Source organism: Phacochoerus africanus, chromosome X, assembly GCF_016906955.1.
Source record: "Phacochoerus africanus isolate WHEZ1 chromosome X, ROS_Pafr_v1, whole genome shotgun sequence".
Classification (NCBI taxonomy): Eukaryota; Metazoa; Chordata; class Mammalia; order Artiodactyla; family Suidae; genus Phacochoerus; species Phacochoerus africanus.
Window position 1 is genome coordinate 29438479 of NC_062560.1, and position 14449 is coordinate 29452927.

The 14449-nt window shown below is 40.4% G+C and overlaps 1 protein-coding gene across 10 annotated transcripts in view; it reads right to left on the reverse strand.

The window, feature by feature from the left end:
- Positions 1–14449, reverse strand: part of DMD (dystrophin) — a 2144556-nt gene that overhangs the window by 96934 nt on the left and 2033173 nt on the right. For all 10 annotated transcript variants that reach the window (XM_047764837.1, XM_047764839.1, XM_047764840.1 and 7 more), the window contains one exon: positions 12923–12997. In XM_047764837.1, coding sequence (XP_047620793.1) covers positions 12923–12997 — 75 coding nt within the window. The remainder of the gene's footprint in view (positions 1–12922; positions 12998–14449) is intronic.

Here is a 14449-nt window from a genome sequence, read left to right on the forward strand (position 1 = left end):
TCAGCAGTGAGAACATTCAGACACGCAGCACACCATTTCCACCAGCGGAAGAGAGAAGTGGTTTTCCATCAAGTACCAATGTTTGCAACATGTTTCTTTATACAATATATGAAGCCAAGGGTGGCCGGAAGTTTTTCTAGTATTTTCTTTTTTGTTACTCTGCCTTAGTCATTACAAATATTTTGCTTTACACCCAAGGATATAAGAACTAACAAGTGAGAATGTTTAGACTCACTTTCATATTAAGAATCTAATTTCCTTGTGTGATGGAAACAAATCACCAGCAGCAAAATGGCATGCATTTCTCTTTTATTGGGCCTACTCTTTTCTCTGTACAGGTGAACGAGTAACACTCAGAGGAGGAAATTGGGAGCATAAATAGCTCCAGAGGGGCGCAAAGCAATTGCTCTGAAATAACAGGAGCAGGAGATGACACAGTTAGGAGAGAAATACCATACGGTGTGTTCTGCTAAAACCAGACATGGTTAAACACAACGATCCATCACAGAAGACTGGAGAACACAGTTTCCCAAAACAAACATATCAAACAGAATACCACTTTCATGGAACAATTTTTAAAAGACTCCTATTTAGGTGTGTATAGCCAATACCACAGACTTGAAAAGAGGTGAGAAAATCAGTTGGGACAATTTAATTGCCACACAAACATACACTTAACTGTTCAAAATGTGCATCTTAGAGAATACATTGAGTTTTTTGATGATACATTAGACATAATGATTAGCTGTTTCTAGAAACTTTAACAAGCAACTATCAGACGCAGTTTTGTAAAACTATCCCTTTAGTTCAAGCTAGGAATTTCCATTTAGGGGGAAAATATATTTCCTTTAGTGTATTCACTGAGGGAATTTTAAAGCTATATAAAAACCCAAATATGCGGAGTTGCCGTCGTGGTACAGCAGAAACGAATCCAACTAGGAACCATGAGGTTGCGAGTTTGATCCCTGGCCTTGCTCAGTTGGTTAAAGATCCGGTGTTGCCATGAGCTGTGGTGTAGGTCGAAGATGTGGCTCAGATTTGGTGTTGCTGTGGCTGTGGCGTAGGCCAGCAGCAACAGCTCTGATTAGACCTCTAGCCTGGGAACCTCCATATTCCGTGGGAGCAGCCCTAAAAGGACAAAAGACAAAAAAATCAAAAACAAGTATATTCTAATATACCCTGTCTTTCAAAAGTTATTTTGACAGTAGAGGATGCTATATGTTATTAACTTTATTTTTTTATTTTTTTGCGTTTGTGGGCCACACCCACGGCATATGGAAGTTTCCAGGCTAGGGGTTGAATCAGAGCTGTGGCTGCTGGCCTACACCACAGCTCATGGCAATGTTGGATCCTTAACCCACTGAGTCAGTCCAGGGATCAAACCTGCATCATCATGGATGCTAGTCAGATTCATTTCTGCTGTGCTACAATGGAAACTCCAAAGCTACAGGTTGATGCCATTGAAGAATATGGACTATTCGGTGGTGGCCCTCATGTATCAGGGCTATGGGCTGAGAGTGGGTGGGGGACCGGCTCTTCAAGATCCTCATTGTTAAGCAAGAAAAGCAGAGAAGGAAGGGAATGGGATGGAGTGGGCGTAGAGGTCTCAAGCACAGGATCCCATTAATGGTTCCTGAGGCGCTGGTTGCGCCTAATCATCCTTCTAACATTCTAGGTTCAAATGCTAACTCTATTCCTTTCTACACATGCCACAAGTGAGGAGCTTACGTGGATTTTTAAAAAATCTTTTCCGGAATCCTAGGCTTCGAGAACTAGAAAGTACCCTTAGAATCATTTTGCAGTTGGTAAAACTGAGACCAGAGAGAAAGAGAACTGCTCTGGGAGTTACGGCAGGACACATGGAGGTACACACTAAAAAGCAGAAAGATAGGTAGCCAGTGTCCTTCCAGGTGCTACAGAAAAAGAAAATGACCCACATTCTCTACCAGTAATAATACTGGGGGGAAAAAGAAGCACCAAAAAGTTGGCTAGGAGTTTCCATTATGGCTCAGTGATTAACGAATCTGACTAGTATCCATGAGGTTTCGAGTTTGATCCCTGGCCTCGCTCAGTGGGTTAAAGGGATCTGGCGTTGCTGTGAGTTGTGATGTAGGTCACAAAGGCAGCCTGGATCTGGAATTGCTGTGGCTGTGGCATAGGCTGACGGCTACAGCTCTGATTAGACCCCTAGCCTGGAAACTTCCATATGCCGCAGGTGTGGCCCTAAAAAGACAAAAAAAAAAAAAAAAGGTGGTTAGTGTGAGTCTGATGGTGCCCACACAACCCTAGGTTCATCCCATGGGTCAACATGGATACTCTGTGTTAACATATAGACAATCCTGTAACCCAATTACTACAGAGACAGCGATGGGCGGGGAATGGTGGGATAACTGCTATGTGTCTGTTGACTTTTTTGCCCAGGGAAGCAGAAAGCATCTGTGGGAAGAGGAGGCTGTTTGTGGACACCACATCATTCTACAGGGACCTTACTCCTCAGGCTGAAGGACTTTCCAAGCAAATCTTTGCAGAGCAAGAAAGTCGACGCACTTTGATGTACATATCTTTGCTGTGAGGGTTAACTCCAGAGGCTCTGTCTGAAGTTGGCACAAGACTTTTGCAAAAACAGCTACACAATACAGAGCCTCGATCAAAGCAATGGAAATAAGTGACTCACTGTGTTTATGGGTAGCCATGGGTTACAGGTTATCACAATTGTTTACTGCTAGCAGTAACATGGGCCATTTGTACCTGGTCTCAGTGAGGTCCAAGGAGGCCACTGGGTTTGGGACTGGATACATGGGAAGAGTATGCCCAGGTTACCAGCTGGCTGAGACTCCAGTTAGTGCTCCCTGGTTTCTAAAGTGGTGTGTGGTCACATAGGTGGTTCTTGAGCCAAGAAAGAAAGTTCATTCTGGTCCAGCCCTTATAGAAAGAGGGCTCTCGGAGCCTACAGTTGGCCTCTCCAGACCTTATGCTGGGAGGTAGCCTGTGGATGTGACACGTAGCCTTGTTTCAATGTCCTCGGTATACTGTAGGCTTTTCCTTTCCACAGTGATGAACTAAAGATTATAAGGACTCCATCTGGGTTCTGTGAGTTTTCTTCAGCTACTGAGCTTAACTGTTATTCCCAAGAGCAATTAGCGCCAGAGTTGAGATTGTTCAGAAGGCCCCGAACTCATTCTTAGCTAAAAATATGGGTAAGGCATTATTTTAAAAAGGAAAAAAGAAAAAAGGGATGAAAATGAACCACTGATGCTAGTTGCCAAGCTACCCTTGGTTTGAAGTAGCACAGGCTTTGAAAATGGTTATCAATAATACCATTTTCTGCTGGAATGTGGAAATGATAGAATCTAAACTCCAGGAATTAACAAAATGGAATATAAGGGAATAGAAAACTGATGGTAAGTCTGCTAAAAATTTAATTCCTTGGTTGCAGAAACAAAAGCTCAAATAAGTTCATTGAGCCTCACCCTCTCTGGCCTGCAGGTAGAGTTCCAACCAGAGGAACTTGGGAACTAGCACTGTGGATAAATGGGCTCCACCAGTGAGACCAATTACAATTAAAAACATAATTCAAGTGAGGAACTTACAGGTATTCCCAACTTCACCACAATTTTCCTTTTCAATGCAATAGTAGTAGCCCCTGGACTGGGGCTATAATTAAGAGTCTCAAAGGCTGGTAATAATTGGAAACAAAAGAGTATGGCTCTTAGTTGGAAGCTAAATGCAAAAATTCCACAGGGACTGATGGAATGGCTTACCCTTTCCCTGTATCTCACTTAACTGGAGCTGACTGTCACAAATATTTTGTTGACTAGTGGAGAAGAGAGCCCCATTTTTCTGTATGGAACCAATGTGACCTCTTATCAAAAACTGGGAAGGTACTGAAGGGGAAGCCCAGGCATATTTTATACTGCTAACAACTAAATACGGACTGATCCAGTGGCTGAACCCAGAGGATATACTCTATGTTAGGGGAGAAAGTTTGGATTAAACTTTAATAGCAAGGAAGAAAGATAAGATTGTTGCTAAAGGGAAGAAAGCCACCAAATGGGTGTTGAAAGGGGAAAATCTAACATAACACTGGTGCCTAGAAAGAGGCTTAAAATAAGAGAAAAATATGCTCCCTTAACTATGACTAAGATGGCCTTTTAAAAAGAGCCAAGAAGTGAGCAGGACAGCTGGCCAATCTATTGAACAAACTGGGTGAAGAGATGTGAGTTCTAACTGTGACCATGACTCCATGAAGAAATGTTAAAGTGGTTATGTATTTTGGTGCTTGATTCACCGGGTGTATCTGTCATTAAGCACCTGCTTTGGAAAGTACCCTGTGGGAATATTTACCCAGTCATATATGGAGAACACTGATTTATAATAATCTGAATGAGAGGTATCAGGTATTTGATAGAAGGTTTATATGCTAAATGCCTCATCTATCATAGTACTATGTGTAAAAAAAAAAGCTATGTGCATACCAACAACACAAGATCAGAAAGATAAATTAAGGAAACAATCCCACTCACCATCACATCAAAAAGAATAAAATATCTAGAAATAAACTTACCTAAAGAGACAAAAGACCTGTACTCTAAAAACTACAAGATCCTACTGAAAGAAATCAAAGATGGCACAAACAGATGGAAAGACATACCATGCTCTTGGATTGGAAGAATCAGTATTGTCACAGATTCAATGCAATCTCCATCAAGTTACCAATGACATTTTTGACAGAACTAGCGTAAAATATTTTAAAATTTGCATAGAAACACAAAAGACCCTAAGTAGCCAAAGCCATCTTGAGAAAGAAAAACAAGATAACTTCAGGCTTTACTACAAAGCTACATTTATCAAAACAGTATAGTACTGACACACACACACAAAAGAAATATAGATCAGTGGAAGAGCAGAGAAAGCCCAGAAATAAATCCACGCACCTATGGTCAAGAGACCCCGAATAGCCAAAGCAATCTTGAGAAAGAAAAATGACGCTGGAGCAATCAGGCTCTCTGACTTGAGACTATTACTACAAAGCTCCAGTCATCAAAACAGTATGGTACTGGCAGAAAAACAGAAATGTAGATCAACTGAACAGGACATAAAGCCCAGAAATAAACCCAAGCACCTATGCCAACTAACCTATGACAAAGGAAGCAATATACAATGGAGGAAGGAAAGACAGCCTCTTCGATAAGTGGTGCTAGGAAAAGTGGGCAGCTACATGTAAAAGAGTGAAATCAGAACATTCTCTAACACCATGCACAAAAATAAACTCAAAATGGATTAAGGACCTAAACAGAAGGCTGGATACTATAAAACTCCTAGACAAAAACACAGGCAGAACACACTTTGAAATAAATTGCAGCATTATCTTTTTGGGTCCACTTCACAGAGTAATGAAAATAAAAATAAAAATAAACAAATGGGACCAGATTAAACTTAAAAGATTCTGCGCAGTAAAGGAAACCATAATCAAAACGAAAAGACAAGTCACAGAATGGGAGAAAATCTTTGTGAACGAAGCAACTATAGGAGATTAATATCCAAAATATACAAATATCTCATGCAGCTTTATATAAAACAACCCAATCAAAAAATGGGCAGAAGATCTAAATAGACATTTTCCCAAAGACAAAATGACCAAAAAACACATGAAAAAGTGCTCATTACTAATTATTGGAGAATTGCAAATCGAAACTATAATGAGATATCACCTCACACCAGTCAGAATGGCCATCATCAAAAAGTCTACAAACAGTAAGTGCTGGAGAGGGTGTGGAGAAAAGGGAACTCTCCTACACTGTTGGTAGGAATGTAAATTGGTACAACCACTAGGGAGGACAGTATGGAGGGTCCTTAAAAAACTAACTATAGAACTACCATATGATCCAGCAATCCCGCTCCTGGGAATATATCCAGAGAAACCCAAAATTTGAAAAGACCCCTTCACTCCAGTGTTCACTGCAGCACTATTTACAATAGCCAAGAAATGGAAGCAGCCACTGACAGAGGAGTGAATAAAAGATTTGGTACATATATACAATGAAATATTACTCAGCCATAAAAAAAGAGTGAAATAATGGCATTTGCAGGAACATGGATGGACCTAGAAATTATCATATTAAGTGAAGTAAGTCAGAGAAAGACAAGTATTATATGATATCACTTATATGCGGAATCTAAAAAAATGATACAAAAGAACTTACTTATAAAACAGAAAAAAAACTCATAGATTTCAAAATCAAACTTATGGTTACCAAAGGGGAAACTGTGTGGGGGAGGGAGAAATTAGGAGAATGGGAATAACATACACATACTACTGTATAAAACAGATGAATAGCAAGAACCTACTGTACAGCACAGGGAAATCTCAATAGTTTTTAAAAACCTATATGGGAAAAAAGAACAGACATATGTATATGTATAACTGGTTTACTTTGCTGTACACCTGAAACTAACACAATAGTCTAAGTCAATTACACTCCAATACATATTTTTTTAAAACCTTACAATTAAAAGAAAAAAAAAAAAGCTACGGGCCCTGTTGGTGTGTGAGAAAATCTATACATTAGTGGAGGGGCAATTGGGACGCTTGGATCATTAAGGGAAAAATAATTTGATTTTAGTGGCCTAATTATCTGATATTGAAAAGCCAGAAATTTGAGGGGTTTTGTTACTTAGACATTCAGATGTATTGTTTATACTTATTTTCTTCATATGGAAGTTTCCACATAAAAGTCTGGATTAAGTTGATAATATGGATGTAATATACATTTACTTTTGAGAGTTTTCAATTTCATTTTAAATGATCAAGTAGTTTGTAAATCATAGATGAAAACTTTTAAGATGTTTTGAGTATACGAGTTTGTTTGACATAGGCAGAATTCACGAGGTGTGTTGGGTATAAATAAGTACAACACATTTATGTTAAACATAAAAAGGTATGGAAAGAGGTCAAAGGACCAAGAGATACCTAATATTCCAGAGGCACCTGAATATGAAATGCTTATTGCATACCAAATATACAAGAGGCACTAATTACACTCATAAATACTTAGTATGCATGAGGTCTTAATTCAGGCAGCTACCAATGAGACCCATTCTGGCCTCATGTGTCCTCTGCTCAAGAAACACAAGTAAAACCCATGGCTCTTGCTGTGGGTTGACTGTGGTCAGATGCACTTGTCTCTGTGTCCTCAGCAGAGCAAGATTACATCACTAGCCTAATGTGAAAAGCCAGAAATTTGATGGTGATGGTTATAGTTATCTCTATGGCATACCCAAACCAAAGTTCATTTATTAGGAGTGACTGCTATTCCTAGGATGTTAGCCTGGAAGACTCAACATTTTTGTACCTCAACTGCATTTCCTAGTTAGAGTTAAGATGTTAGTACACAGTGGCCACAACCTGTCTGGTGTGTCAAAGAACATGGGATCACTTGAAATAAAAGAATCTTAGGAGAATTAGGAGCTGGGTGAGGACTACCTAGAAAAGAGAAGGTGATGCAAAAGACCTCCTAAGTGCAAAAAAAGAACACATCAAGGGAATCCAAATCCAGTTCCAGGAGGAAAGACAAGGATGTGATGATGACTGGACAATGGACACTACAAGGTGCTCCTTGCAAACTTCAGCACCATGACTGAGAACCAACCCTCCCTCCCCTTAGTGTGCCACTCATAGGTATGGGACACATTTTCAACAGGACTACAGAGCTTCCCCCGGACAGAGATGGCTCCTGTTAGGAGATCCCTCTCTTTATGCATCAATATCTGTCAAACCATGTAAGCAGAGAAAATGAGTTTGGCTCTATCCTCAAGATGTGTTTGTTTGTTTATTTCTTTTGTCTTGTTTTCTTTTTAGGGCCACACCCGAAGCATATGGAGATTCCCAGGCTAAGGGTCAAATCAGAGCTGTAGCTGCTGGCCTACACCGCAGCCACAGCAACGCCAGGTCCGAGCCCCGTCTGCAACCTTCACCACAGCTTACAGCAACGCCAGATCCTTAACTCACTGAGCGAGTCCAGAGATCGAAACTGCGTCTTCATGGATGCTAGTCAGATTCATTTCTACTGAGCCATGACCAGAAATCCTGTCCTCAAGATATTTTGAATTCTGAGCTATCAGAAACCTGGCCTCCCACCTAGGTGAAAAGTAATATACAGTATATGGGAATAGGAGATTTTTGTGAGGAAGGGACAAAATGACACTGGCCTCTCAGGCCCCCTTGCTGCCAATGGCTTTGGATGCATATCCTGACTTGAATGCTGTTACTTTACCATAGTCTTTTCCTGCAATAGACTGTAGACTTGTAAGCCCTGTAATTGTGGGTCCTGTGAGTCTTCTTGAGCAACCAAGCCCTAGCTAACACCACCTCTGTAAAATACCTGCCTCAAAAGGACAGGTGCATTTACCAAAAAGGGGGCACCTATTTCACCGAGCATGTCGCAGTAAGGGTGAAGGTGGCAGCTGGGCCTCTATTCAGACCACTCCAGGGTGTACAAAATTCCTCTACTGTGTGATTTTGTTGCTGAACAGAAGCAAATTGTTCTCAATTTGTCACATTTATCAACTGCAGTATATTTAGCCCTATGGTTTGGGCTCTCTCCAACCCACCACACACTAATAAACGAAATAACACAGGCTTTGTTAAGTGTATTTTCATTTCTGCTCTTAGAAGCGGGCTATATTTTTAAAATTTTTTAGATGCCACAAACCTATAGGATGTCATCAGACCTACTGGAGGGAAAGAAAAAGCTTAGATTATCTTTTTCCTAACTTTCAATAGAGTATTAGCCATAGGAACCAGCTTATAAATCCTCCTTCCCCAGATTTTTTCTTTGTCTCTGCTTTTCTGTCGAGTTTAATTTTCATTCACAATGCTTTGAAAAGCAGTATGGAATCATGCAACATTAAACCGATTACAATTTGGGGACATTATAGGCCAATGGTGACGCTCTAAGACTTAAATAGCAAATTCTCTATAGTGGATAAAACTGTGGTATTCAGGTTTCTGCAGTATTGAAGCTTTGACAGTGAAGTGGAACAAAAATAAGACCAAGTGCTTAATGGCAGTAGCAGTGCAGATTTTCTAAGGCATCCGTAATTCAGACTCTTTACTGGCATCAGGAAATCATCATGATAACATCATTAATTTTCATTCAAGTAAGAGTTAGTGGAAGCGACTTTTAGTTGGAAAAGCTGGCCAGGACAAGTTTTGTTTGCCTGAACTACAGACAATAGCTCTTTATCATGGCCTTGCAAGCATTGAAATGACAAAAACAAAAAGGCCAGAAGATAAACCTAAGCAAATCTAAAATTAAGAGGAAATTCTGAAATCATCTACTAAACAGTTAATGTGACCACACACGTTTTCAATAATAAAAGGATGGGTCAACTCTTCATTCTATATTCATACTACATGTGGAACCCCCTACCATTCTTGAAAATCCAGTAATTTAGATAAGTATACCCTAATTTTGCTATACCTAAATCTTTTTCAAATATGAGAAAAGTCATGTTTAGAAAGAAAATGCTGAGAATTTCACATCTGTTTAACAAGTGAAAATTCTACATTCTACATTCAGAGCTTAACTTTATTACCAGGTTATAACTGTCCATGGCCAAATTTTTTTTTATAATATTGAATTCCCATTTTCCCAATGTTTATTGGAAATTTACCATAAATTGAAATAGACAATAAGACACATGCGAACAGAAATCTTTTTTAACAGAGGATCTGAATAATGCCTAAATCCAAGGTCAAGAGGAATGTTATGGAAAGGGTTTTCCAATCTAGTCAATTTGGGGTCTTTTTCATAGTATAACCTGGATCAGCTGATGATCTCTTCTGAACTTTCCATATCTCCCAGGACTTTCCATATTTCCCAGGACTATATACTATAGCACTTTACAATAACCATTTCATAACTTCCCCTTTCTCAATGGCAGGTAGTCCCTCTTGGATGGGGCAGGGACAGAAGAAGCAAAAGAGACAGAATATTTTCTCTATCCAGCCTTCTGACTCCACCCCACCCCAAACTGCCTCTTTCCAGCTCTGGTACATTAACAGGTCCCTAAGGAAATCCAAGGCCTGAGGAGCCCTTTAAAAATCACTGAAGCTTGGCAGCTATATAGCTGAAAAATAATTACTTCAGACTATGAGCTGTAAGGAAATGGAAGCCTAAATTTACTTTCATTTACACATCCATTCCCTGAAAACATATCAAGCCCTTCTGTGTGCCAGGCTTTGTGCTGAAGATTGGAAAGACCAAGACGAGGAAAAGCCCACTGTCCCCTTCCACGTAATTTCACTTCTAGGCCATTTCTTCTCCATTTTCATGTCAACACACACACACCACCACCACCACCACCACCAAACACCCTTTATCTATCTTACCACTGGCCTCTGAAGTCCCCCTGAGATTTAGTATACAGGATACAGCCCTCCGCTCTTCCCCAGTTCCGGCCCCAATCCTCGGTGATTTCAACACTGGCGGGGATGACATGTGCATTACTCTAGCCTCTTGGTTCCTTAACTTACTATTCCATCTCCATGGAGATTCACATCAGGCCCACCTCTGCCACCCACTCAAGTGGTCACATCCCAGACCTACCCAGCTGAACTGTTCCACTTCTGAAATAACGTTTAGCTAGGCCATTGTGTGACCACAACTTCATGGCCTTCCAGTCACTTCCACACAACCTCTCCCTCAACAGGTAGCCTCTTGATCCCTTTACCTCCTAAAGTACCAGCTTCCACCTGAATTCACAGCTTCACCTCCCCAACATGGACTTGAGAGACAGCACTCCAACCACTTAACCACTCTTTTGCCCAGATCCTCATTTCTCTGGCCCAGCTGTCCTCTGTGTACCTGGGAAAGAGCCACGCAGCTCCTGACTACCAGGTGAGCCCAGGGAGAGACTCAGCAGACTCTGGGCTCCATGGCACTGCTCCTCAGCTGAGCTCTCTCCTCTACAAAGGTAAGTCTGACCCCAATTTCATCACCTTCTACTGCCAAGTGGAGCACCAGAACTCTCCTCCACACTGTATGTTGTTTGCTCACTGTCCTAAATACTCCTTTCTTGCTCCTTTACACTCTCTCTGAGCATCTACATGCTTATGATTCCTAAATATCACTTATTTCTCCTGAGCACCACAGCTATATGCCCAACTCTGCCAGGTGAGTCCGGCACTCATCCAAGCTGCACACCTAAGTATCATCCTTGATTTCCCCTTCACCTAGCACGTCAAACTCATCACTAAGGCCTATTGGTTCCACCTTGGATTTCTCAATTCTCCCCACTTATCTCCACTCCTACTTTGCCAACTCAGGTCACCATACTGCTGGTTTAGATTACTAAAACTGCTCACCCAATCTCTCCCTTGTCAGTTGTACATTCCCCACCCCCAAAACATATATCACTGCCAATGGGGGCTCCAGCCCACAGCCAGACGGATCTTTCCAAATGACAATCCCATCATGCCATCCTGTTGCATGGCTCCCCACTGACCTCTCATTTCTTTAAGTTTATAAAAAGCCATTCACAATCTGCCTCCCACTTGCTCCAGTCAAATATTTCACCAGTGCCCCTTCCCTGTGTCTCCTGTGCTTTAGCCATGCAGAAGTATTTTAAGCTCCTGGATGCATCTCTGAACTTCATGCCGCAGCACATGCTGCGCCTTCTGACAAGAAGACTCCCTAGAGTGAGACCTGCTCTCCCTTCTGGACTCACAGAGCTTAGGTACTACCTCTTTAAACAAACCTTCTCTGTACCTCAACCCCACAACTAGCTGCTCTCATCGTGCCCCATTCTTCCACTGTCAAATGACTTTATGACTTTGAAACTGTCTCTTCACTTTTCCTCAGGGTGCCCATAAAGCCTGGAAATAGAGGCATTATCACTGTATTTTTTTTTTAACAGAGTGTAGATATTCTTGATGATCCTATATATGTTCATACTATGTCTCTATCCTATGGACACCCTGTATATCCCTCATTAAACTGTATGTTCCATTAGGGTGGGGACTGTTCCTATCTGTTTCATGGTCATATCATCATGGGCTCTCAATATTATACTTGATAATATTGAGATATAATACTTGATAAAAGATGGTTATATAAATTATCTGATGAAAAGAGAGAGCTGTATGGCACTGGGATTTTTCCCATTGAGGTATGCTCTTTAGCAGAAGCAGAAAAACAGTCTTGTCATCTTTCTTCTATTACAGCATTTATCTGAACATCAGCATTCAAGCTAAAGAACAATACACATCTGTGAACTTGGTTTGGATAAGGCAATCTAATGCTAATACTTCAAATATTAAATACATGTTCTAAGAAGAAATAAAGGTAGAAGAGGGGGAGAGAATTCAAGTTTCATAAAGATAATTCTGGATCCAAAGCCATTGGTTGGAAAATAAAAAGTATCAGTATCTTAACAATTCAACATCAGTAGCTGAGGAATGGTGACAGGAATGACAATATAACAAAACAGTCCAGGTGAACACTAAGTCAAAGATATCTTTAAAAACTGAATTTGCAGGAGTGGGGTCCTACTGTACAGCACGGGGAACTCTGTCCAATTTCTTGGGGTAGAGCATGATGGAAGATAGTATAAGAAAAAGTGTGTGTGTGTATATATATATATATTTATATATATACACACACACACATACATATATATATATATATATACACACACACATATATGTGTATATTACTGGGTCACTATGCTATACAGCAGAAATTGACACAACATTGTAAATCAACCATAATTTTAAAAAAGAAAAAAAAAAGAAGTCTATGTTACAACTGGACTTGTGGGAGCTACTTCTCTGCTCTCCAAAAGTCAAACATCCCCAGTGACTTTTTTTTTTAAAGCAAGGAGTAACTATCAACTATTTCGAACACTGGTTAATACTTACAGCAAAGGGCCTTCTGCAGTCTTCGGAGCTTCATGGCAGTCCTATAAGCCGAGAACCTGACATTATTCAGGTCAGCTGAAGAAAAAAGGGGGGAAAAAAAGATCATTTCTTATGTCACCAAAAAACACAGATAAACTCCCAATGACTTGCCAACAACAACAAAAGGATAGGAAAATAATCTCTCTTGTATATGCCCCAAGTTTGGGGAGGTAAAATTCTGTCAACATGGGAAATGAAAAAAAAAAAATGTCTTTTTGCTCTTTGACAATCAGGAAAGCTAAGTTCTGTGAGGGACAAGAGTGGCATAGCCTACAGGGCGCTCATACAGTCCTTGTTCCCAAGACAGAAAAGCAGGAGAGGGAGTTCCCATTGTGGCTCAGTGGTTATGAATCCAACCAGCATCCGTGAGGATGCAGGTTTGATCCCTGGCCTCGCTCAGTGGGTTAAGGATCTGGTGTTGCTGTGGCTGTGGTTAGGCCGGCAGCTGCATCTTGGATTGGACCCCTAGCCTAGGTACTTCCATATGCCATAGGCGCAGCCCTAAAAAGACCAAAAGGAAAAAAAAAGAAAAGGAGAGCTATTTGTTTTTGTCTTTTTAGGGCCACACCTGCAGCATATGTAAGTTCCCAGGCTAGGGGTCAAAAGGGAGCTGCAGCTGACGGCCTACACCACAGCCACAGCATTGCAGGATCTGAGCCGCATCTGCACCCTATGCCATAGCTCCCAGTAACACTGGATTCTTAACCCAGTGAGCAGGGCCAGGGATGGAACCTCATCCTCATGGATCCTAGTCACGTTTGTTACCACTGAGCCACAAAGGGAACTCCTATTTGTTTTTTCAGACTAATCCCAGTTTTATTGTAGTGAGTCTTTGCTATAGAAAGATTAAAGGGAACAGAGAAATTATCATTGAAATAGCTATGAGAGTTAGGCAAACAATCAACTGGCAATATAACATTTTTTCTGATTATGAAAGTTACACATGTTCACTGTGAAAAACTTAGAAATTAAAGGAAAATATAAAATCAAGTAAACAAATCATCCATAATCCCATTACCCAAAGATATGCACTGCTAATGTTTTGAATATTTCTTACTCAACACTGTGTGTGTCTGTGTGTGAGATGTATTTTAAAATACAATTGGCACAATTAACCTTCATTCCAGGTTTAATTCTACCTGATTCCACATGTTCCTTTCATTTAACTATTTTGCACTTATTTAAAAATCCATTCAACAATGACAAGATGAAAGAAAGCTGGCCTAAAAAGAAGTTCCAAACTCACACACGTGTGTACACATACATTTACTAACTGGAAGTTTTTGCTGGTCAAAAGTTGGAGGCAAGCTAAATACACAACAATGATACTAGATATCAACAAGAGAAGTTGCCATTCCTTATCAGGATGAATATTTGTTTCTGTACATATTCTGCATAAATTAAGTTGGGATTAAAATGAACATTTAGCTTTATATTCTAAGGTGCAATCATTGTAATATTCTGCACAAATCAACGACTCAATAATTG